Here is a 23,312-nt window from a genome sequence, read left to right on the forward strand (position 1 = left end):
AATAATCACTGCAAAAGACATACAAGCTCATCGTACCTGCATAAATAAGGCTTTTCTGAGTCTGCTCTTATTTTTTTTTTTTTTTAAGAAAAATATATTAATCTCATGGCTTCATAAACTTCTGTGTGGAAAGCAGAAGAAAACGTTATTGGAAAAAGTCTCAGTATAGCTCACAAGAACAGTAATAAATCATGTAAACATCATATTTCTTCTCCTCCAACGCACACACCTTTTTCTCTTCTTCCTATTCACGTATTCACTCACCACAATGCCACATTCTGTAATTCTACCCACTAGGCTACTAAACATATTTTCATTCTTTGTAATTTGGTGTGTACCCGAAGGTCCTTAAAACCAGCAGCTGTAATAACGCATTCATAGAATCACAGAATTGTAGCGGTCGGAAGGGACTTCTGGAGATGATTGAGTCCAAACCCCTGCTAAAGCAGTTCCCTACAGCAGGTCGCACAGGAAAGCATCCAGGTGTCCATTCATTCAGTCATTTTCATTATTCTGTTGCCACTGAATACTTGTTTTCATAGAAAACTGGATTCATCGTATTAAGCAAGAATCACTAATTTCCTCTCTGATCAACTGTTGCAGAAAAGCTAACTGATTTGTTATGAGGATTAACTTAGAAATGTAGGCAGTTGAAGCTGTGGTGATTTAATGCCCCTCAACCCCAAAGTACATTTGAAAAATGTCAGCACATCCTTTTTCTTCTAAAAACTGATACAGCTGCCCCAAGTCCATATGATTTCCTCTAGCACCATGTGCGTCGAAACATTTTTCTTCCAAAGTAGAGAACTTTCTTTGTTTCTGAATCTCAGCAAGACATCCACCTTCCAAAGAAATATCTTCTCTGTGCCGAATTAGTATTCTTTTCCATGTTAATCTTCTTATTCTGAAAGCAAATGGAGAATGTCAGTCTACCTATAAGATATAGACTCCTTTAGAAAATAGTATGAAATAGCAATTATCACTTAAGTAAACAAATTTAATTTCTACATATATCAGGACAGAAGTAATGGTTCCTTGGTTATAGGAATACTGCTTGTATGCAAATACTCCCACAAGCAGCAGCTTGTTTCATTTCCTTCAAAAACCGTTATGTGTCTCCTCACAAAATAATTGATGAAGATGTGGTTTCAATTTCAGTGCTCACTTCTGCCTTGATGTTCTAAGAATTCTAATATTCTTACCATGTGTTGTCACATTCTTTTAGTCAAACAATAATGTCCATTTAGTCTCTACTACCCATAGAAGTGATGGGAGCAGAATAAATTACGAACATAAAGCAATATAACCATATACATATCAAACAAAACTAGAGTACTGCTGTCCATTACCATACCACTGAAATACACAGCAAGATAAAAACATAAATATATGTGCACTGTGCAGTATTAGTAGCTTTGACTGCTATAGCCTCCAGTCAGCAGCTGTTCAGAGTTGCAAGCACATTATGACAAAAATAAATAAATAAATAACAACCTTTGCAGACCTTTATAGGCTGGAAGGTAGTTGGGTGTCACATCTTCTGGCCACATATACAACACAAAAAAACAAAGTACTCTAAATATTAATGACATTTAAGTACAAAGAAAAGCTAACCTTGACCAGAACTCTTCACAACTACTTTGTAGACCTTCCACACAAACAACACCTGGTTTCCCTGGCATGCAAAACCCTGTCAGAGAGAGTTCCTTGGACCATTCTATAATATTCTTTCTTTTTTGCTTGTTGTAAATATGGTGACTGTAGATCCACAATCTAGTGAAAACGACGTCCTCTGACTGCACAGCATTTGATGGCGTCACTGAGGAAGGTGAAAGTTCTCTGTCAATGTAAGCAGCTGCCTGGTCTTTAACCCATTCTCTGGCACTCAAAACACAAGGCTCACCACTGCAGTTCTGCATCAAATATGTTTTTAGATCCGAGTTCAGCTGGACTTGCTGAGAGCGGCTTAATAATGGTGACCTAAAGGAAAAAAAGAAGCAGTTGTAATATGTTTACAACTTAACATATTTTTCAGAAGTTTTTTTTAGCTACCAAACAAATCAGGTTACATGCACTTGCTACTGACACTTAAGTCATCTGAGCTATAAATGTCATAAAAAGCATTCAATTATTGTGCTAACTCTTGAATACAGATATATTACTAAAAATTAGAATCAAGAAAAAGGCACATAAGGAGATACAGTAACTAAACTAACTTTCTGTAATACACAATGACGGAAAATGCTTCTTTAATGAGAAGCGTTCAAGGAAAAATAAACAAGAACCTGAGGTCTAGCAGTAACAGCATTTGGTCAAGAAAGAGTAAGACAACTGAGTAATTTTTCACTTCTTTCGTCAGTGTTAATCCTTGTCAAAACGGAAAACGTACTCTGCTAGAGCATCAGACCAATGAACAGCACCTACACATAACCCCTTTGTACAGAAGATGGAACTCTTCCTCACTTAGGAGTCACTTTTTGTCTTATTTGCCAAGGTGACTGAAGAAATCATATTCTTGTAGATTTGATTTTCTTCAGCACCATCGTCCACCAGGCTAAATTTGACTACTAAACTAATTTGAATAATTTGATAGTAAATTACCAAAAAAACTGAATATTGCTATTAGATCTTTATTTACATATTACAACAGCTTCTAAGTATTTTTATTAGCAGTATTTTTAATAACATACCTCACAGTAATTTCTGGTAGAACAGACGGATATTTAAATGGTAAGGCACAGACCATAGAAAATTCTACCTAGAAACAAATGATCAAACGTTAAGTTCAAAGAAACACTGATGTCTCACTATATACTGTTAGGAAAATAACAAAACACTCTCTCCAAAACAAAACACACACACACAAACATTTATTACAATACCATAGAGGCACTCGGGTCCTCTGACTTTACGTTCAGTATAAACTGAACTTTTGAAGATGGCATCTCTGCAGACTCATTTTCAACAAAGTGCTTTAGTTCTGCCACAGCCAGCTGGTCAGTCACAGTGAACTCTTCCTCATACGGAAACATGCTAGAGAGTAAATCTAACTCTGATATTTGAATCTCAGCTTCTTCCCGGTTAGTCATTTCTGCAGCTTCCTAAGTAAAGGAGAAGAAAACCATCTATGAGGAAGGAAAAAAATACGTGAAGAAGTTAATCGTCTACCCCAATGTAAGCCAAATTAGTCTTTATAACCGACTCCATCAAAACTAATGAATAAACGTTGAGCAAAGCGTGAGGTTCACGTGACAACTCCATTAATCTGCAATGGACCGAAACACAGAATGGTTTGGGTTGGAAGGGAGCCCAAAGCCCACCCAGCCCCAACCCGCTGCCGCGGGCAGGGCTGCCCCTCACCAGCACCAGTTCCAAGCGCCCGGTCGTCGATCCGCCACCGCGACCCAAACACCGCGCATGCGCCACCACCTCCCACTCCCCTCCACTGCCCACAATGCAGCGCGCCGGAAGTACGCGCGGCAGCGGCTGACCGTCGCCCTGGGATGAGGTGAAACTGCCGGCCGGCCGGGACCGAGCCATGCGCCGTCACGCCACCCGCGCTGCGACGGGAGCAGGTGAGGGGCGGCAGCGTGCCGGGCACTCCGACCACCTCAATCCCGAGGCTCGCTTCGTTGGCAGCCCGCTGTCTGCCCTCCAGCCGCGGCGCTCGCCTTTTCCAATTGGCTGCGCCGTCTGTCAGTAAAGGCGCGGAGGCGTTTTCGGCCAATTGGAAGCGAGTGGGGCGGAGCCGCGTGCGGGTGTGCGGCGAGGCCGGAGCGGCGCCGTGCGGGCGACACGTGAGCGGCGCGGGACGCGGTGAGTGCGGCGGCGCGGCCCCGGCCCCGAGGCCGTCCGGCCCTGCTCGCCTCCTGCCGCAGGACGGGGGTGCCGGCTCCCCGCTGGCAGCAGGTGACTGGAGGGACCTATGAGCCCGGCAGGCCTGGGGGCATTGCCCTTGGATGCCTTAGGGCGCAGGTGCGCTTTCAGTGCTTTTCAGAGTTCTCTGTGCCAAAATTGAAAGCCGTCACGAAGTGAAACCAAAGCGGTGTTTTGTTAGGTGTTGGGTTCTGTGTCCCTCTTACCAGCGTAGGTTGCTGACAGGGAGCCTGTCAGACACGTCTGGCCGACCGCAGCGAGTTACATGAACAGCTTGGTGCTGGCCTGTCAGCCTGGCTGGGGCTAAATCAGATTGGGAAGGGCTGCAATGGCTTAGAAGTGATTGTAAAAGATCAAGCGTTGTGATTTTCTGTGGAAAAAATGTGCTGTGGAGGGAATTTGGATGAGTGAACTGAATGCATGTTTATAAATGTGATCATAGAATCATTGAACAGTTTGGGTTGGAAGGAGCCTCAAAGTCCACCCAGCCCCAACCCCTGCCATGGGCAGGGCTGCCCCCACCAGCTCAGGCTGCCCAGGGCCCCATCCAGCCTGGCCTTGATGCCTCCAGGAACTGCTCTTGAAGTCATCTAACCATTCTGCTACTTGTCATTTAACATCTGGGTTATCAGCTGTACAGGCATGCTTCTTAGAAGGTTTTTCATACAAAAAGATCCTTTGTATGTATTTTGCCTAAACTCTCCCAAGCTCAGTTACTCTGTGATTCTTTCAGGTTGGTTTTGTTTTCTGGCTGTGGCAGCACCAAGCCGGCAGTTGTTTTGCTAGTGTGGTGGTGATTCTAAGCTGAGACATGGTTTTGAAAGGATGGATGTTATGAGTCAGACTGAGTTCTGTGCTTGCACATTTACCTGCAGCTAACTTAAAGGGTGGAGAGCAGAGCCAGGCCAGCTTGCAAAGCATGCATGAATCTGCAGAGACTCAATTATGAACTTTTTCATAGAATCATGGAATCATTTGAGTTGGAAGGGACCTTTAAAGGCCATCTAGTTCAACTCCCCTGTAATGAATTTCCCCCAACAAAGTAATTACAAAATTGAAACTCTCATTGTTTGTGTATTTTTAAATTTGTTAGAGTATTTGCATGTCTCAGGCCTTATCAAAGATGCAAAGGATTTACAGAAAACAAAAGTGAAAGACTGTAATTGCACAAGTCTTGAAAACTTAATGAGGAAATACTCAGTTTCATTTCCTCAAATCCCTGTTTCACTAGTTACTTAAAGTCCGAGTCGTGAAAGTGTATAGGATTTTTGATACATAAGTAATTCACCTTGTTTTTCTTTGCATTGCTTTTGCTTTAAGGTTTTAAACCATTTTTAGTAATTTATACTGGCATCTTGTTTCTACCACAGTTACAGTTGCTTCTGTTAAATTATAATTAATTTATTTTGAGAATGTCAAACTACAAGTTAATTCACCTGAAGGAACATCACCTTGGCCATAGAATCAATGTATTGTTTAGCAACTAACAAGTAAAACCAAAATGTATTTTCTGGTTTTGTTTTGCTAGGTCACTGTTGCGTGTGAAGAAAATCATAGGCTACAAACATGGGAAAGAAACGCACCAAAGGCAAAACTGCACAGGCTGATGAGTCTCTGGATATAGTGGGTATGTTTCTTCAGAGAAGTCTCTAGTCCTACAGAGGAAAATGTTTGTTTTAACCTTGGAGAAGGCTTGAATACTCTCTAATGTCAGAAAGCCTTTATGCTGGCTGGCCTCACTGGCTTTGAAGTAACGATTACAAATTGTGGGTTTGTATAATTGAAACTGAAATTTTAAAAGAAACCTTAGTGTTGCTACTTTTCCAAGTGTGCTGTAAGATAATAATACTATCTTGAAAACAATTACTCAGTCACCGCTCTGTTCTTTACCAACATACAGATCTTATTGTTCTGGTCTCATGGTAGCTTCTGTGTTCTATGGCTTTTTTAGCTTCTTTTTTTTTTTCCTTGTCATCAAGATCTATCTCTACTATGACCATTCCTCATCTTTTTCCAGTAAAAAAAATCAGTTACGGTGTAACTGCCAATGCCCTCTCACTTATTTGCTTACCCTGATGAAGTCCTGTACAGCTGCAGGTGGAAACTATTATGAGTAATTCCACTATAGAGTAGCAGCCAAGATACAAAAACTTTGTTTAAAAAATATAATTTTGAAGACGGAGATTAAGCTTATGGATTGTTTTTTTGATTGTTTGTTTAAAGCCTTAAAAGAAAGCATTTAATATGTGTATTTGACTCATTGGCTACCATGTGTACTGTGATAAAATCCTGTATGCTTGTACAGAAATAGAGCTGTAGGTACAAAACACTGGTTGCAGCTCATGCGGAGAACATTTTATAGCATCGTGATGCTGTAGTTGAGCATAGGGTTCTCAGCAAAGACAGATTCAGAGCTACTGTATTGTCTCTGAGCTGAGCAATAGAAGTAATTCTGTAGCAAAGACTTAATACAGTTGAGTTATGTGAACAACAAGGTAACTGTGTTCAATAGAAGTTTCACTAAAGAATGTTAGTTTAAGGTATTAAGTACACAGAACATTTTTCTTTTAGCATGAGTTTCTTTATTCTGCACTCTTTAACTTTGAGGTACCTATTGATACTGTCAGATATACGACCTCCTGTTTGCAAATGTAGACATTTGCCAGGCTCCACCCCTCTTAGGCCTCAGTTAAGGGCTGACTGCTGCTGAGGAAGGATCTCTGTCTGGAGATCCCTCCTTGGTGGAAGCTTTTCCCTGTGAACCCAGAATCTTCTGATACGGATGAGTGATCTACTTCCCTTCCTTTGTAGCACCTTGCTCTTGTGCTGGTCCTTCCACCTCTTTTTGTAACGCCTTTTCCATCACGTTGGTCTTTCCAATCACTACACATTTGTAACTGCAAATAATGAAGAATTGTAGGCTAATGATACTAAAATGGCTGAATGTACTCTGTATACATTTCTGTAACTCCTGGTTTCTCTATACATACTTACACATACAGGTAGCTTCTCTTCACTCTGAAGTGATGATTTAACCAACAACAAAACAAACCTTCTGGTATTATCTTTTAACAGCAAATGCCTATTGTCAGAGTAAACAGAGTTTGAATAGATGGGAGTTCACAGCAGGCCCAGAAGATGCAGCTATAAGTAGAAGGTAGTATTGTAGTGCAAAATGACGATGGTATAGGTAGGGTGATTCTACCATTCTTTTCTACCATAGTCTGCTGCATAACTTCACTGAGGCAGCTCAGCTGGAAACATAACCTCCACAATCTCTGCTTTTATAGGCCAGCCAGGTGCTGCCTTGGTGACTGGGAACTGTGGCAGTGGGCTGTGCCTGCTCCCTGAGAGGTGTGGGAATCGTAATGCCACAGTAGTAGAAGCCCACAGCCTGGCTCACTAGGTAGGTTTGTAACCAACAGCTTTGACAACTTTTCCAATTAGATGTAGGTTTGAGTGATACTTGAATTATTATTTTTTCTTAGTAATGCAGGAGTTAAGGATGTATCAAAAATATCCTCAGATTGTGAGTGGAGGTAACAAAGTATGGACTTCTAAAAGGGTTTTCTGGTATGTCTTCTAAATTGTCTGTCAGTGTTCCTTTGAGTTTGAAGAGATCATCAGCTTCTGGATTACATCCTATGTCTTTGAAGCCCAGAGACATCTACATTTCTTATGGTACCTACAAGATTCTTGTACTTCATGTTTTCTAGAACCTGTGTGCAAGCATATTCGTAAAGGACTGGAACAAAGTCATCTGAAAAAGGCACTGCTGAATGTGGAATGGCATGTTTGTCAGGACTGCAAGGCAGACAACAAGGCACAAGAGAAATCTGAGGAAGAGACTGATGAAAGCCCTTCAATATGGTTATGTCTAAAATGTGGCCATAGGGTATCTCTTATTTTGTTGTTAATATCTATTAACATCTTTCAGTGCCTCATAATAGAGTGGAACAACAGAGCTTCTAATTAAATAGTTACATCTTTTTATTACCATTTTAAGCATGGTGCTATGTGAGTGATTTGATATACGTCAGTCTTATGAAAAAGGTCTGCTCTGAATTGCAAATGAAGTACTTCAAATCTTGGCACAAAGGCATTTAGCAGACTTAAGGCTAAAACGCTATCTTGAGGATTTACTTTCCTAGAAAGTCCAAAGTATTTTTCTAAGAAAATATAAATTTATGTCAATGCTCTAAATTTTTTATTTTCCCCATAATATCTTGTGCTAACGTTAGTTTGTTGAAGTTAGAACTCTGCGTGCCAAACAATTGGTTGTTTGGGGGTTTTTTTTTGCTTGTTTTTTTTTTTTCTGCTGCATTCTTCAAGCTGTTGAAACTAGAATTTGTAAATTAGATTTTCAGTCCCCAAAAGACTATGGTTATTCTGCACTCAGTAAGGTACTTTTCTGTCTGCAGAAGAAATGTCTTGAAATAAGGAGCCATCTATTTATCCTAATTGGTTGAACATAATTGAATGGTTTTTATTTAAATACTTTCTTTATACTCTGACTCTATGTATGTTTCATTGATAGTCAACTGGGTTTTGTGACGCTTCTGGTTATCAACATTATAGGGCTGTGGCAGAAATTCTCAAGAGCAGCATGCTTTAAAGCATTACACAACGCCAAGATCAGATCCCCATTGTTTGGTTCTCAGTTTGGACAACTGGAGTGTGTGGTGAGTTTGTCAGGCAACAGTTAAGACGTAGCTAGAGGGCAACAGAGGCTGGGATATCATTTGTGTTTTCTGTGTGATTTCTGGGAGTTCTTTGGAAATATGTAAAGCATTTCCACACACAGCAGTCTTTAAGATCTGCTGAGTTAATATTGCTCTCATGTAAAACTTCTAAGTAGAACATTTTCATAATTGAACTTAGAAGTGACCAATCAGTAAATGCCATTGATTTCTTCTTTTACTGCTTTTGCTAGGTCAAAATACTGACACACAGAAACTTGTTATATAGCTTCAAATCTTAACTTTGATCCCTAGGAGAAGCTCCTTTCTGATGCAGACTTATTGAAAAACTTATTTATTGAGAAAATAAAAGTAATTATGACCTCTTAATACAAGATGCTATTGGGTCAGTTAATACAAATTCTGTCTTCCTGGTAATATTTTCTTCTCTTAAAAGGAACAGCACGTTAGTGTGTAATGGAGAGCTGTAGCATTCTTAACTGTGCTGTACAAAAATATGGTATCTGACGAAGTTTTGATTTTGCTTGAAGTCACCATTTTCTAAAATTATTCATCAATATGTGGATTTTCATATTAGACTATTTCCTAATCATATTTACAGTGTATGTGTGATGATTAATATTTCTATTCTACCCTACAATGGAAATGAACTTTTTTAGTAATACATATATATTACTTATGAACTAGTGAATTTATTTATGGTTTTAAATTAGTATTAAAATTATGATTTTGAAGTACTTTTTCTCTGTTGGAAAATACCCATAGTTTTTAAATGAAACTACCATTGAACGAGAGAAAGTTGTCTAAACAAGATATTTTGCTTTCTTCTCAAATTTTTCTCATGTACAAACTTGTATAAGAAGTTAACCAGAGAATTGTATATTGGGCATAAAGTATTGTTATTAATCAGAACTACAATCCCGAACTGTATTTCACAGTGATATTAGTACATAAACCCAAAAAGTCAAAAGCAGTTTTAATTAGAGTTTGTTAATGCTATGAATGTATGATTTAATGTATATAGTGTGTATGCATACATGATTGGAACTGGACTCGAATGATACCTATAAGCAATTACAAAAAATGGTTTTGTATATGAAGAGAAAGAGGAGAGTTCTAGTAATTTATCATCTTTGACTATTTTGGGTTTACAAGAAATGCTATTGTATATATTTGCAGCATGATGTAACAGTTGGATCTAATAATGCTTTTCAGCCATTGGTCAAATTGGCATCACTGAAAAAACTTAACTTCGATCTCTCAATTTCTTCAAGACTTCCTATCAAAATAGCTGTTGAAAGGTTATTGTGTTAAAAATTGCCCGTGGAAATAATTATCATCTGTTAATTCCAGGAGTGAGAATGCCAATTTTTACAATTAACCAAACTGTCAATAAATACATACTCAAGGATTCTACAGGTAGAGCCAGGGTTTTGTTGTTGTTGTTGTTTATTTTGTTTGTTTTTTAATGAAACATTGGAAGAAAATAAAAAAATTACAGCTAATGCTAGAGATTTAGGGAAGCAATTTACTGCAGGCTTCTGCTGCTTTTAAGATCAGAAAGTTACAGATAATCCTGAGATCTGCTAAATGCATTTGTGCCTAATAACTCTAACTGCTATGTTTCAAAGTGCAGAAGTGTTTGCATTCCCTTCAATAACTTTTAAGATCTCTTCAAGTGGTTGACTGGGTAGAACTACAAAATTGATACATGCAACTCTCCATATGCTGTTTGTGTTCCAGTAAAATTTACTCAAGCCTTTACCACTGTAATTTCTATCAGAATTTCTTGAAATACAATCAGTGGTCTAACCACATGCTTTCTTTGCTTGTGAAGAGACAAATAAATAGATTTATTTCTGTAACAAAAGAGGGAAAGAGAAAAGCATGCAGGACAAATGGAGCACAAAAATAATCAGTTCATTTTTTCAATGCCATGAGATTGGAAAGCCATTTCCTGTAAGGCCTGTTATCTCACTTCCTTTATTTGGGCATAATTTGCCCAGCATTTCCTTTGCATGCAGCCTAGGTTTGTAAGCACATCCTTTAAAGGTCTCATTTTTGTTTGTAGATCATTGCATCCAAGCACTGAAATTGTTTAATAAAGTTAAAAAATATACCTACTTTCTTCATCAGAGATAAATTGAGCACTTTTACGTAAAACTTCAAAACCAAACAAAAAAGCAAACCCCCATAGCTTCTAATTTTATATGTTTGTGTAATTAATTGCATGGAACAAGTAAGTAGTTTAGGAATTGTAATGGGGAAAAAAATAGGAATAATAATAATTATTTTTTTTATCATTTTTTGGGGGGGTGCGTGGGCCACTACAGGTGCTACATATGTGATAATGAAGTTCCATACAGTACTTCAACACGATTGGGCCAGACTGTGGATTATATTAAAAAACAAGTTTGTATCAACTCATCACATTTAGGTAAGTAACTGTAGTATCCATAGAGTAAATCAGAAAGTCCCTTAAATACAGCAGATAATTCTGTAAATCAAGAATGTTCGGTAGTTCTTTTCTTACTAAGGAGTACCTTATGGTCATTTAAATGGCTAACTTCTTCATTTGTTTTTCTCTGTTAGTTCTGAAAGCAAAACATCGTAACCTATAGACTTAATTGGACCAGATTTTGCTTAATATCTCCTAAACTTCTACACACCAAAAAGTAAAATAGCAGGAAATTAAGTATGGTATTAGGATGCTCTGTGAGTAAATAATCAACTTTCAGTACTAAGAAAGGTCATGTTTGTTCATCAGTATTGCTCAGTCTCTCTTGAGATTTGAGGAAAAAAAAATTAAACCGTTATTGCTTAAAGGTAATTTGATTTTTATTTTTTTTGTATCTATGTAGACATTTTAAAGCTTATCAGCTGGGAATGGCAAGGTCTTCAGCTCTTGCAGCTTGTATACTCCTTCCATTAGGATATCGGAGGATTTGTTTTCTGAGGGTGTACATGTTGCTGCAGAGCAGTGAGAACTCTGCAGTCTACCTTCAAAATGTGGTGGTTTAAAAGGAAAAAAACCAACTTACCCCTCCAGTTTCTACAGCATGCTGTGCCCTGCAAAGCTATTTCTCTGCAAGGCATTTCCGCTTGGAGAAGTTTTTGTAGCAAAATAAATGCTCTAACTCCTACCAAAATTTCCAACATCATCCTATGCTTGAGTCACATCATAGCCCCTTTTGGAAACAGATCACACCCAAACCAGCAACGCCAAGTAGTTGTCTCTGAATATTTTGTTCAGGAATCAGCTGAGCTTTTCCCAAAAGGGATCAGAATCTTTGGGTGTGTTTGCTCCGTCTTTGCCAGCTAAGTAGTTTCATTACATGTAGTATTTGAACTTAGATTGCTTGCTGGAATATTTTTTCTCAGATTTGAACTAGACTGCTGATTTAATACCTGCCTGTGGTTGTCTGTTTCAGAAATTCTAGCAGTAATTCTTTTCTTGTTCATCAACGAATATGATATTGTCCATTTTCTTGCTTTCTCTGAGCTGGCGTTTCATTGTCTTAAAGTTATCTCGACTCCCAGCCCTGTTTGTCAGAAACCTTATCAAAAGTAGACTGCCAAACTGGTAGAACCGGTGCAGGTGTTATTCTGAAAACTACTTAGTATTCCTTTATGGTTTTGTTAAACAAGTCATTGAAATTTTGAGCTATACACGAAGGTGATTTTGGGGGAAAATATCTTCAATGTGTCATGAAGAATATGTACCTCTCTATTTCATGTGTCTATATTAATAAGAAAACATGAGAATTCTTTCACAGTGGAAATGCTTTTGAGTTTGATTTCAGACGATAATATCATATCAGGAGGGTCAGATGCCATCTTGTTGGATGCTGTAGAAACTCCTAACATAGAGGATGTTGCAACAGGAATGAAATCTCAGATAGCACATGCTGAGTTTCAGAGATTGTTGGCATGAATGGGTTATGGGCTGACTGTCATGTTTAAATGCTAAGCTGATACGAAATGGTGTTTCAAGAGTTTCTTGTTTGTTTTAGACTGTTAAATCCTAGGAGTTAAGAACCTTGCATCTATAAGATTACAGAATTAATTATCGTATGCTTAAGTTTCAATCATAGATTGCTCCTGCATATAAGAACTTTATCCTTGACCCTTCCTTCTTATTGAGTTAATATGTTTGTTTGTTGCAGCAGAAAAACAACAAGAGAACAAAGACGCTGGAAATAAAAAGGTAGAAAAAGACAGCAGAAATGAGCAAGAAAAAGAAGTCTTGCTGAAAGAGAGTTCTCATTCCACTACCAACTCTGAAGTGACTGTGAAAGGACTTAGTAACCTGGGGAATACGTGTTTCTTTAATGCAGTGATGCAGGTACAGTAGTTACTGCTGTTCTTAAAAAGTAAAAAAAAAAAGGCAAAGAAATGGCACCACTAGAATATGGTTTTTATCTGCCAAGAACGTTGGGTTCATTTTAAAAATAGTGCATTGGCCCAGAGGAATATGAAGGAATGGCACTGCAGGTTCAGACTTGTACTAAGTGCAGATCTAACCAATTGCCTTGCCTGTGAGGAGCAGCATCTTTACTGATGGAGATTAAGCATGCCAAGGTCCTAATTTAGTAATAATGTAAAAATACATTGTAAAGTAGTCTGGTATGTTACCCTTCCTGACCCCTTAGAATATGACATTAATACCCAAAGACCATGGATGTTTACTGAAACAAAATACTCACTGTAAGCAGCAGGAAATCAAATAGAAGAAAATATTAACTGGATCAGCATATTGTATTGCCATCTTGCATGTCTTTCTTAGCTAAGAAGTGCATAGATTAAAAAAACTTCCTCTTTGGTATGTTTTAAAACTTGCATGTTATCTTGTGCTGTTCGGCTTCTGAGCTTTACTTGAGTAAAATTCACGTTGCACTTACAGAATTTAATGAACAGCTTGATTTTATTTTTTAATACATTTTAAACGAGGGAAATATGTACCCTAGATTTACCTTTTGATTTAAAACAGGCACTAGTAAGTAGACTGTCAAGAAGTCAGTCTGTAGAAGAATAATACATCTAGGGCTTCTATGACCTATGAGAATATAGAGAGAGGATCCTGGCGAGTCCCCTTAGTTCTGTGGGATTTACTTTTAGCAGTTAAACATTGGTAGAATTTCCAGAATTGCGTCCAAGGTCATACTTAACTCTCTAGTTCTGGTTGGCAGTTATAACTTACTGTTAATCTTGTTGCTAACACATGGCAAGTGGAACTTCTCTTCCCTTCCTGTTATTCCCTGACTACCACTTCCCTGGCTATTTTTCTTTCTTTTGTCTTCTACAGAATTTATCACAGACCCCAGTCCTGAGGGAGCTGCTTAAAGAAGCTAAAATGCCTGACACAACAGTTAAGATTGAGTCACCTGAGTTATGCATGGTATTTACATTTCAAACTTCATTGTGGATTTGTGTGTTTGTTTTCCTCTGGTCTGTTTAAAAAAAAAAAACAAACAATATTCTCTCCTCTGGATTTGAAATCTGCTTAACATAACTGTTAACAAGATTAAAATGTAAAATCAGTGTGAACTTCACCACTGAATTCAACAGAGCTGCTGCTGAAGTCAGTAGTGCTCTTTTATTTTCAAAGTAATGAAAATGTGTAACTTTTACTTTTGTCTGAATGCAACATAGGGAACTAAAAATGTCTTCAGCACAAATCCAGTGAGGATTTAGCTGGGAAAAAAATGGGTTAAAGCACTAAATAAAAGCAAGAAATATGGAGCTGCGACTGAGCAAAAAAAAAAAAAAAATAGTTAATGACTCTCAGGTTAGTGTATCATGTGATGAGAAACTTGTTCTTGTAACACATTGCCATCAAATTTTGTGTATTCTGTTTTGTAAGAGTATTTTCAAGAAGTCGAGAGGTCAGACAGGGAAAAAAGTAATCCAGAAGGGTCAGTCACCAAACTAAGGGCACATTCTGTTGCTTTTGTTTAAAACAGGAACCTCAGCTGGTAAAACTAGATCAGCCAGGTCCTTTGACTTTAGCCATGCATCAATTCCTGACAGAAATGCAAGAGACAAAGAGAGGGGTAGTCACTCCTAAGGAGCTTTTTGCTCAGGTTTGTAAGAAGTGAGTATCTATATAAATGCATAGCATAATGAGTATGGGGGGGAGGAGTTGTGTAGACAAAAGGTCAGTTTTCTTCCTCTTTTTCTTGAGCTTACCTCACAGCATATAAAATTATTGTAACACTTAAAGTTTTGAAAGGATAAAAAGCAAAATGTAGGTGAATAGAAATAAAATGAAAGATATTCAGTGATACGTTCTGATTGGCTAGCCTCACATTTTTACAAAGTACCATATGCAGATGTTTAGTGCTCTTGTATATGTGGATGCTTGAGATTCTGCACTTCTGTCTGTTACATGTTGTTTTTACTCTTCTATCTCTAAGGTCAGCTGTACTTCACAATTATTGTTTCCTTTAACAGAGCAATACGATTTAAAGGTTATCAGCAGCAAGACAGTCAGGAATTGCTTCGTTACTTACTTGATGGTATGAGAGCAGAAGAAATCCAAGTGAGTGTTAGTTTCGTAGTTGCAAATAACTTTCTTCTTCAGACCAAGACTTTCATCTCTGCTGAGGGAAGAAAAAGCATTCTTTCTCAGAGAGGTCAACCCTTTGTAAAGTGATTTGTGCTGCCCATAAGCACTTATTTGCAGAGGATTAGCATCAGAGCTGTAGAACCTAGCAGCTTCTAAGTAGCACCATTATGAAGAGACCATCATGAGTATTGCTGTTGTAATTTTAGAAAAGAATATTCAAAGAAATAAATTTGTTCTTGGCATGTATCTCTTCAAGGTTGCACACGTTAAGTTTCAAAGGCAATGATATTTTCTGCATGTTTTGAAACCAGTGTTCTGGTTGTTCTCTGTGCTGTTCAGATAAAATCAAATAGGAATGGTCAGTTACGTTTGCTCAAAGAGTCTTGAGTTGATTTAACACTTTTCATATAAATGTCCTTCAGAAAATTGATTGTCTGGTCCAAAACTACTGTAAAAATCGTGATTTGGACTATGTGCATTCATCCTAAAGAATGTCTTTTTGTGTTCCTTTCTGAAAAATGTGGAAGAATGCTTGTGGAAACTTCATGGTGTACTTGTCCGGTTCTAATTTCATAAAGCATTTAATCCGTGGACTAATTTTCTTGTATTCTAATTGCGATGTTATGATTGCAAGTTTATTTCTTGATTGGTTGGCTATTTTTTTTAACATCAAAATGCAGGAACTCTCTTCTATCTTTACAGTCAGTTATGTTGTTTGTATAGATTCTCTTCATCAGTAAAGATTAACTTTTTTCTCCATTTGAAGCGTTTTAGAAAACCAACTGAATTCATTTAGGGAATTGTGCAATGTGTATTTGTTTTGAAAATTTCAGCGAGTAAGTGTTGGAATACTGAAGGCTCTGACCGACTCAGACAAACAAAATGAAGAAGAACTGAGAAAGAAAATTAAAGGTAAAAATGTGTTGCTGATGCTGTGATAACTTAAATTTTTCTTTTCATTTTAACACCAACAGTTGTCACTAAAAGATACGTGTTAAATGCCACATCTTGATTACTTGTCTGTCTAGAATACAAGATTTGAAAACATGAAATGATCTATTAAAAGTCTTGCTGATCTTAGTGGTGTTTTTTCTGTGGTGGCGTAAGATTGTGCTACAGTGGAAGTATAGCTTGAGGAAATTGGTTTTGTTCATAGAGGAATTAACTCTGATGAAAGCTGATACTTGTTTTTAGCTTCAGACAATTGTCTGAGGTAAATCCAGAGAGAAAATAGGAGCTCCTGCTGGGGTGTGGCGATTCTGAGGAAACCAAAAAATGCATTTGACTTGAGAAAGCGGCGAAGTTTTCAGTTCAGTCAAAGTGTCTTTTGCAAATGTGTTTTCACACCCGCTCCTTTAATATATGAAAGGATCTTATTGTAAGAGACTTACTGCACTTCCTGAGTAGAATAGAACAGGCTAACACATGCTGTGTACTTCCAACATAATGTTGGTGGGATTTTTTTGCCTTTGGTATGCCATAATTAAATGAGTTGCCAGTATATTGTATGCAGTATTATTAAGTTTAATATATACTTTGTCAATTCTCAGAATATGAAAAGAAGAAGGGAATAAAAAGTTTTGTAGATCGGATCTTTGGTGGAGAATTAACCAGTACGATTATGTGTGAGGAATGCAGAACAGTAAGTACCTGCTTTGGTATACCCTGGAGTATGATTTTATGTCCTCTTGAGAAGAACCCCAAAGTAACTTTGTAGAAATGAGTGGAATTAGAGAGGTTTTCTTTGGTTAATACACTTCTGTGAGCTGATGAGCTGCGTGGTTGGCTGGAAATCTTGTCTTCCCTTACGCTATAAAGCTAATCTTCCATTCCTTTTCAAGAGTGTCAGAAAAAGAGGGCAGCAGCAGCAAGCTGCCTCTACCAAAAGAATTTATCATCAGATTTCTGTAAAACACCTTCCAGTGGTACAAACTGTAGTGAAGTTCTGTTACCAGCATTATGTTACGAGGGTCTCTCTTTACTTTTTTCATTAGACAATTAGGTCTCCCTTTCCCATGCAGGAATTACCATGGGATTCCCAGGAAAATAGTTAAGGAAGAAGGCACTATGGGGATAATGCATCCCAAAAATGAACTCATTATGGATATTAGTGTGTGGGTTAGATGAGTGTCCTGGCAGATCTCAGAATCAATCTCATGGGCCTTAGGTTGGATTCTCATGTTCTAGAAAACCAAAACTTGTGAAAGTTATTTCACTTATTTCTGTAGCGATAGGACTGGTAGAACTTGGTTGTGGATAGCCAATCTGTATTCACAAACAGCTATGTTTTGTGTTTGTATGTGTAAATGGGAAAAAAAAAAAACAACATAGAATGCAACAAGGATACACACAGATGAGCTTATTGACAGCAAGCCAGCCACATCCCAAAATTTAAATTGAATTCTTAAATATTCATTTAAAGGTATCCTTGGTCCATGAATCTTTCCTCGATTTGTCGCTTCCTGTACTAGATGATCAGGTAAGGACCTGTATGTGCTTGACACCTGGCTTAATTTTGTTGGCCTGTATGAAAGCACCTATATTATATAGTCATTTGGGAAATAATATATGCATCTTTCTAAATGCCTCTTTTACATACTGAAATACTAATCTTGCCCCAACAAGGCAGAGAATAAGATTTTAATGAGAGTTACTGCAGTAAGTTATGGCTTGTATGTTGCCTTTGTAAGATCAGTGATAGTCTATTGGTGATCTTGCTGCGTTGTTGGTTAATAACTCTGATGTAGACATTGGCTTAGGGAATAATCTGGTAAATTCAAATGTTGTCTCACTACTGTGGAAGACTGAGTTGCAAAGAACAATGTTTACCAGTTTGCCTTCGCTGTCATAAATGAACTAAATCACATGGTAGTGGTTGCCTACTGGTATATTTGAATTATTTATTTTCTGACTTTCTTCATCCATTTTTTCTACATGGAGTGCAATAATACTTCTCATAATCTAAAAGCGTATTGAGTAAAATTGAGAAGCATCGCTAGAATAGTGTCTGAATACTTGATTTGATTGCTCTCAAAAATTGACACTCAGAATACTTGATTTGCTTTGTGCCTCAAATTGATAATCAGCATGTATAATATTTCAGATTTGCCATGTAGCACTGCCCAACTAATGAATATATATTGAAATGAAATCCTCTCAACCAAAGGGATCATGCATCTTCTGCAATGGACAGATTTCATTGTGGCAGATGCAGCATTGTTGTTTATTTGCAAATTGTGTGGCATGCAGTTCAACTGCAAATGTCTCTACTTGTGTAAAATACTACTCTAGTGAATTTAATGACATTTACATCTGTAAAAGGCAAAGGTAATGTTGTCTCTTTATGGGTCCAGAATTCAGCTCTGATATACTGACTTTTTCATACTATTTCATTTTGCAAGTCATCATTTCTCATGGGCTTCATCTGGGGTGAGATCCATCTCAGATCCTAAGCATTAGAGTGGCTGGCATCAATGAGCTGGTTGTACATTAGTCACTACAATGTTATGTCTTGTGCTCAAAACTCAGATAACATTCCTGTAGTTTTCTCTGGAATACTGTTTTGTCATTCAGGACAGTAACATATCTGTTTCTGTGGTGGTTTTGTGGCTTTTCTCTTTCTTTTTTTCCACCAGAAAATAAAAAATACAAATGAGAGAAATGTTAAAAAAAGCAAAGGAAAGGAATCTGAAGAGGAAGAAGAGGATAAAAACAATGACTATTATATTAAACAGAAAGATGAGCCCCCTGGTACAAGTAAGCACCTTCAGAAAAAAGCAAAGAAACAGGCCAAAAAACAAGCCAAGGTTGGTTTTGATAAGTATTTCATTTTTATTAATGAAGCACTTGAGACTTGGGGTAAAACAAGTTCTTTTGCTTCCTCAGTTTAGATGGAGGAGGAGGAGACAACTTAGAATTTCTCCTCAGTCAAATGCACAACCAAAAAAATTGATTCTATGTATGACATAGCTATGAAGAGGCTACGCGTTCTGTTAAAAGTTGATGTGCAAGGAATAAGTCAATATCCAGAGGACTGTGGAATTAATGCTACTTCAGATGGGCAGCATGTGTCAGACAGGTTCTCTGGTCATTGGTTGTAACACAGTCACAAAATTTTAGCATACAGGCTTAAGAAAATTATCTTTAAAATACAACAATTCCCTTTGTATCTTCTTGATCCTATGTGACAGGGTGCAGTGGGAGGAGCTATATCTGAGCAAAGTTAAATTCAGTGTTCGTTAAACTGACAGCAGATCACTAAGTCATAGGTATTTTTCCCCCTTTTGACACAGATATGCAGCAAAAAGTGTTATAAAGAAATGGTCAGAAATGCTAAGTATCATTTAAACTTACTCTGTTTTTTCTATTCTTATAAATTATGTATATCAATTTCAGAGCCAACGCCGCCAGCAAAAACTCCAAGGAAAGGTACTTCAGTTGACGGATATCTGTGCTACTGAAGAGTCAGAAAAAGATGTAGCATATGACCAGGAAGGAGAGGCAGAAATTGACTCGGAAATTCCTATCGAGAAGCAAGAAGGGGAATCATCAAATGATTGCAGAGACGGCTACTTAACTCAGAATGACTTAAATATGCAGGGAAATAGTACAGACATTCAGAGCATGCATGAAAATGCAGGAAAAACGGAACAAGAGTGTGTAGAAAAGGACTCTGTAGTGGATCTCCCTACGGAAGACTTAGATTCTTCTGTAGAGTTTGTCAATGGCCTTGATGACCTATCTTTGAAAGATGAGGAGGAAGGAAATGAAGATGAGGAAGGGCTTGCTACTGACTTCTCAAAACTACACTTGGGTACCAATGCTGAATCTGATATAAACATCTTAGATGACCTTCAAACTGTTCCAGCCAAGACATGTGAAATACTGACCGAAGATGCAGAAATGGCGTTTTGTACTCTTGCCAACAGGGAAGATCTGAACCCAGAAGAAGGCTCAATCCATCACTGTTTGTATCAGTTTACCCGTAATGAGAAACTTAGTGAGAACAATAAACTGCTCTGTGATGTATGTACACAAAGACGTTATGGACCAAAGAACACAAAAAGTATGATTGAGATTATATATATATATGTATATATATACTTTTTAATCTTTTAAATGAACAAACTTCCTGTTTGCTGCTTGGGTGATTGATGGGGGTGTTCCTAAAAGAGTGCTTGTGTAACTTCAAACCTAACTTGGATTAGTAGCATAGTATTTAATATGTAGGTTGTGAGAACCTCTTCTACATAGACTAATACAAGTCTTTAATCAGAGTAGTGTGCTCACAAGCTTGGGTACGGAATACTGGAGGACTGGAACAGAATAGTGGTCAGAGGAGTGGGTTTAGTTCAGGGGGTTCATTTTCATCTGAAAATTCATAATGTGAATGAATTAAGTGGTTATTCTTAAATGTGGAACTTCTGTAACAGTGATAGGGAAATCACGGTGGTGTTTGCTCAGAAGACCAATGAAAGATGCATGCAGTTTCAGATTATGAGAGTTGTAGAGGACATGCAAGATATTCGTCCTGCAGGTGCTAGCTCTGATCTTACATAGTATGAGCCGTTACTTTTGTGATCTGGGAGCTGCAAGATGGCAGATGTTTTACAGTTCATCATGTTAAAGTGGAATGTTAGGATTTAGATGTTAATCGCTGATGTTTTTGCTTTCTTGCAGACGAAAAGAAGTATGTTTATACTAATGCAAAAAAGCAAATGCTGATTTCTCTAGCTCCTCCGATTTTAACTCTTCACTTAAAGAGATTTCAACAGGTAATGAACAGCTGTTGTTTCAAAAATGTGCATTTTTAAGTTGTATATATGCATACTGTATTAGCTTTACTTAGATCTGATGTTAGCTTATTTCCATTTTCATCTAATCCTGTTTGTTTTTTTGTTGTGGGTTTTTTTTTTCTTCCAGCGTTTGGGAGGCAGTTATATGCAAAGTTGTTTTTTTTGTTTCATTGAGTTTTTTTCTGTTTCTTAAGGGTTGGTGGGGTGGGCAACTTCTTGTGGTGAGCTTATTTGCAATATATTAATTATTTCCTTCACTATAGTGCAAACTGTATTAAGTAGTATGTTAATGTTGTTTCCTGCTACTGCAGCAGTTGATGAACTCCTACATTTCTGTACAGATAGAACAGGATGCTTTACTGTAAGAATTTAACAAATAGGCTTAGGAAAAAACTTTAAATTTAGGGCTTTCAATTTTTGAGGGGAAAAAAAAGAGGAAACAGATGGAGATAGTAGACAGTATTGTCTCTTTTCAATTTAAAGCCAAATAAATATTTTGGTCAAAATACTTAAAAGATTAAAAAATAAAATAAGGGAGGTAACTTTTCACATAGATGAAGAGCAATTCCACAGAGAAAATGCAAATGTATAGGATATTCCTAAAGATGATTATACAATTAAGGAAATAACGGTTGTCATCTTTTCCCTTGTTTCTCCAGTTTGATACTGGAAGATTATTTGAATAAGGTGGGCGTAGAATTTCCATCAGCTTTGACAACCTAAAAATTAGGTCATCAGGCATACTGCAGTATCTAGAAGTGAGAGATGTCTTCATAGTTAAACAAGTGTACATTGAGTTGATTCTTTCTCTGCTTCTGCTACCATTAAGTTACCATTAAGAGTGAGTTGAAGAGCCTTCTTAACTTGGGCAGCCTGTAGGGGCAAGGAGGTAATGCCAGACCACCTTGGGCACCGGAGAAAAATGGAGACAAATTTCCTTCTTTACAATCTTGTCGAACATAAAATTTTAATCTGAAGTATTTAGTAATTAAGCGTAGTTTTAATATGCTGCACCTAAAACTATGGATTTTCCTTCTTCTTTTTGTCTCTTTAAGGCTGGATTTAATCTACGGAAGGTTAACAGGCATATCAAGTTTCCAGAAGTGATAGACTTGGCCCCTTTCTGTACAGTTAAATGTAAAGTAAGTAGTGGGATAACAATCGGATTTTCTTCTCCCATGTTTTAATGTGCTTTCACAGTTCTGCTGCTTAGCACAATCTGTGTTGAATGCTTATCAGGTTATTTTTTGGTGATAAATTCAGATAGCTTTTAAGTGCCACATGCACTTGAGTCAGTGTACTACCACAGATGACCAGCTTCCTTTCCATTGGCAAAGAAATCAAAGTGAAGGGTTTATACTGTAGCCTTGTTTAAAAGCCAGTATGTGACTGACATGCCTTAACTTCCAACTTTAACTTTTTTAGAACGTGGCTGAAGGGAATACAAAGGTATTATACTCTCTCTATGGAGTTGTTGAACACAGTGGAACAATGAGGTCTGGGCACTACACTGCTTATGCTAAAATGAGAAATATGAACAGTCATCTTTCTGATCTTGTCCTTCAAGGACAGCCTCCTCCTCAAGGTAAATAATTGACGGTATTTCACATATTACTTTTTACTGCTGAACAGTAACAGGACTGAGTACTTTAACCCTTGGTCGTAACTTCTGCTCTGAAATTCTTACTTTCATAGCTTTAGAAACTGAACCAACAAAAGGACAGTGGTTCCACATCAGCGATACCCATGTACAAGCTGTGTCTACATCAAAAGTGCTGAGCTCACAAGCCTATCTCCTGTTCTACGAGCGACTGCTGTAACTCATCCAAGGAGTCTTCTTGGTGTATAACCACCTTAAGCACCCCAAAAGAAGGCAGGGCCATGCAAATCATACTAACGTCTTAGAGCTACTGTATACGACTGCAAGGATCTACTTTGTGCTTCTTAGACACACTGACACATGGTTAACTTATACTGTTTCCAGTGTTTTCACTACTTATAAATAAAGAACATTTTTTTCAAAATGAGAGCTTGAAGTTTCTGTTGAGCAGTTGGATGTTGGCACAGACGAGCATCTGCTGCTCTGTTAGCCTTTTCCACGCACTATCCATAATCTTAGTCAGCAACTCTTTCATTTCAGAGACCAGCTATCATGTTGACCAAGTTACCTCCCGATGTGTTTCAGAACTTTTACATGTGTTAGAGCTGAGATAGAGCTGGTACTGAATCTTTTTCTGCTGTTGGTTTATTTCTAGTAGAGCCTTCAGTTCGCAAACTCTCTAGGAATTCTTTAGTACGGGTACCTTACTGCAGTGTATTGACAAAGCTGTGATCACAGCTGTTAGTACAGGCCCCTCAGTTAAGCATTTTTGT

The 23,312-nt window shown here is 37.7% G+C and overlaps 2 protein-coding genes across 7 annotated transcripts; one reads left to right on the top strand and one right to left on the bottom strand.

Moving 5' to 3' along the window:
• Nucleotides 13-3,629, bottom strand: RWDD2B (RWD domain containing 2B). Of its 3 annotated transcripts, XM_021403902.1 has the most exons (6): nucleotides 3,361-3,564; nucleotides 2,883-3,101; nucleotides 2,691-2,758; nucleotides 1,904-1,980; nucleotides 1,615-1,819; nucleotides 13-904 (listed from the first exon to the last, which is right to left on the bottom strand). In XM_021403902.1, the coding sequence occupies exons 1-6, from the start codon at nucleotides 3,538-3,540 to the stop codon at nucleotides 667-669; spliced, it is 987 nt and encodes a 328-aa protein (XP_021259577.1). In that variant the 5' UTR covers nucleotides 3,541-3,564; the 3' UTR covers nucleotides 13-666. The 3 variants fall into 3 exon arrangements, with proteins under 3 accessions (XP_021259577.1, XP_021259586.1, XP_021259572.1); XM_021403911.1 differs by having other exon boundaries at nucleotides 1,615-1,980; nucleotides 3,492-3,629; XM_021403897.1 differs by having other exon boundaries at nucleotides 1,615-1,980.
• On the top strand, nucleotides 3,441-22,964 carry USP16 (ubiquitin specific peptidase 16). 4 transcript variants are annotated; one of them, XM_021403842.1, is made up of 18 exons: nucleotides 3,441-3,575; nucleotides 5,405-5,503; nucleotides 7,593-7,771; nucleotides 8,455-8,558; nucleotides 10,910-11,013; nucleotides 12,743-12,921; nucleotides 13,882-13,974; nucleotides 14,540-14,670; nucleotides 15,030-15,117; nucleotides 15,978-16,056; nucleotides 16,695-16,786; nucleotides 17,567-17,623; nucleotides 18,780-18,950; nucleotides 19,540-20,209; nucleotides 20,824-20,918; nucleotides 21,995-22,081; nucleotides 22,365-22,524; nucleotides 22,635-22,964. In XM_021403842.1, exons 2-18 carry the CDS (start codon nucleotides 5,443-5,445, stop codon nucleotides 22,757-22,759), a joined length of 2,475 nt encoding a protein of 824 aa, XP_021259517.1. In that variant the 5' UTR covers nucleotides 3,441-3,575; nucleotides 5,405-5,442; the 3' UTR covers nucleotides 22,760-22,964. The 4 variants fall into 4 exon arrangements, with proteins under 4 accessions (XP_021259517.1, XP_021259544.1, XP_021259525.1 ...); XM_021403869.1 differs by having other exon boundaries at nucleotides 12,746-12,921; XM_021403850.1 differs by lacking the exon at nucleotides 3,441-3,575 and adding an exon at nucleotides 3,682-3,816.

The sequence above is a fragment of the Numida meleagris genome, chromosome 1 (assembly GCF_002078875.1).
Source record: "Numida meleagris isolate 19003 breed g44 Domestic line chromosome 1, NumMel1.0, whole genome shotgun sequence".
In the NCBI taxonomy this organism is placed as follows: domain Eukaryota; kingdom Metazoa; phylum Chordata; class Aves; order Galliformes; family Numididae; genus Numida; species Numida meleagris.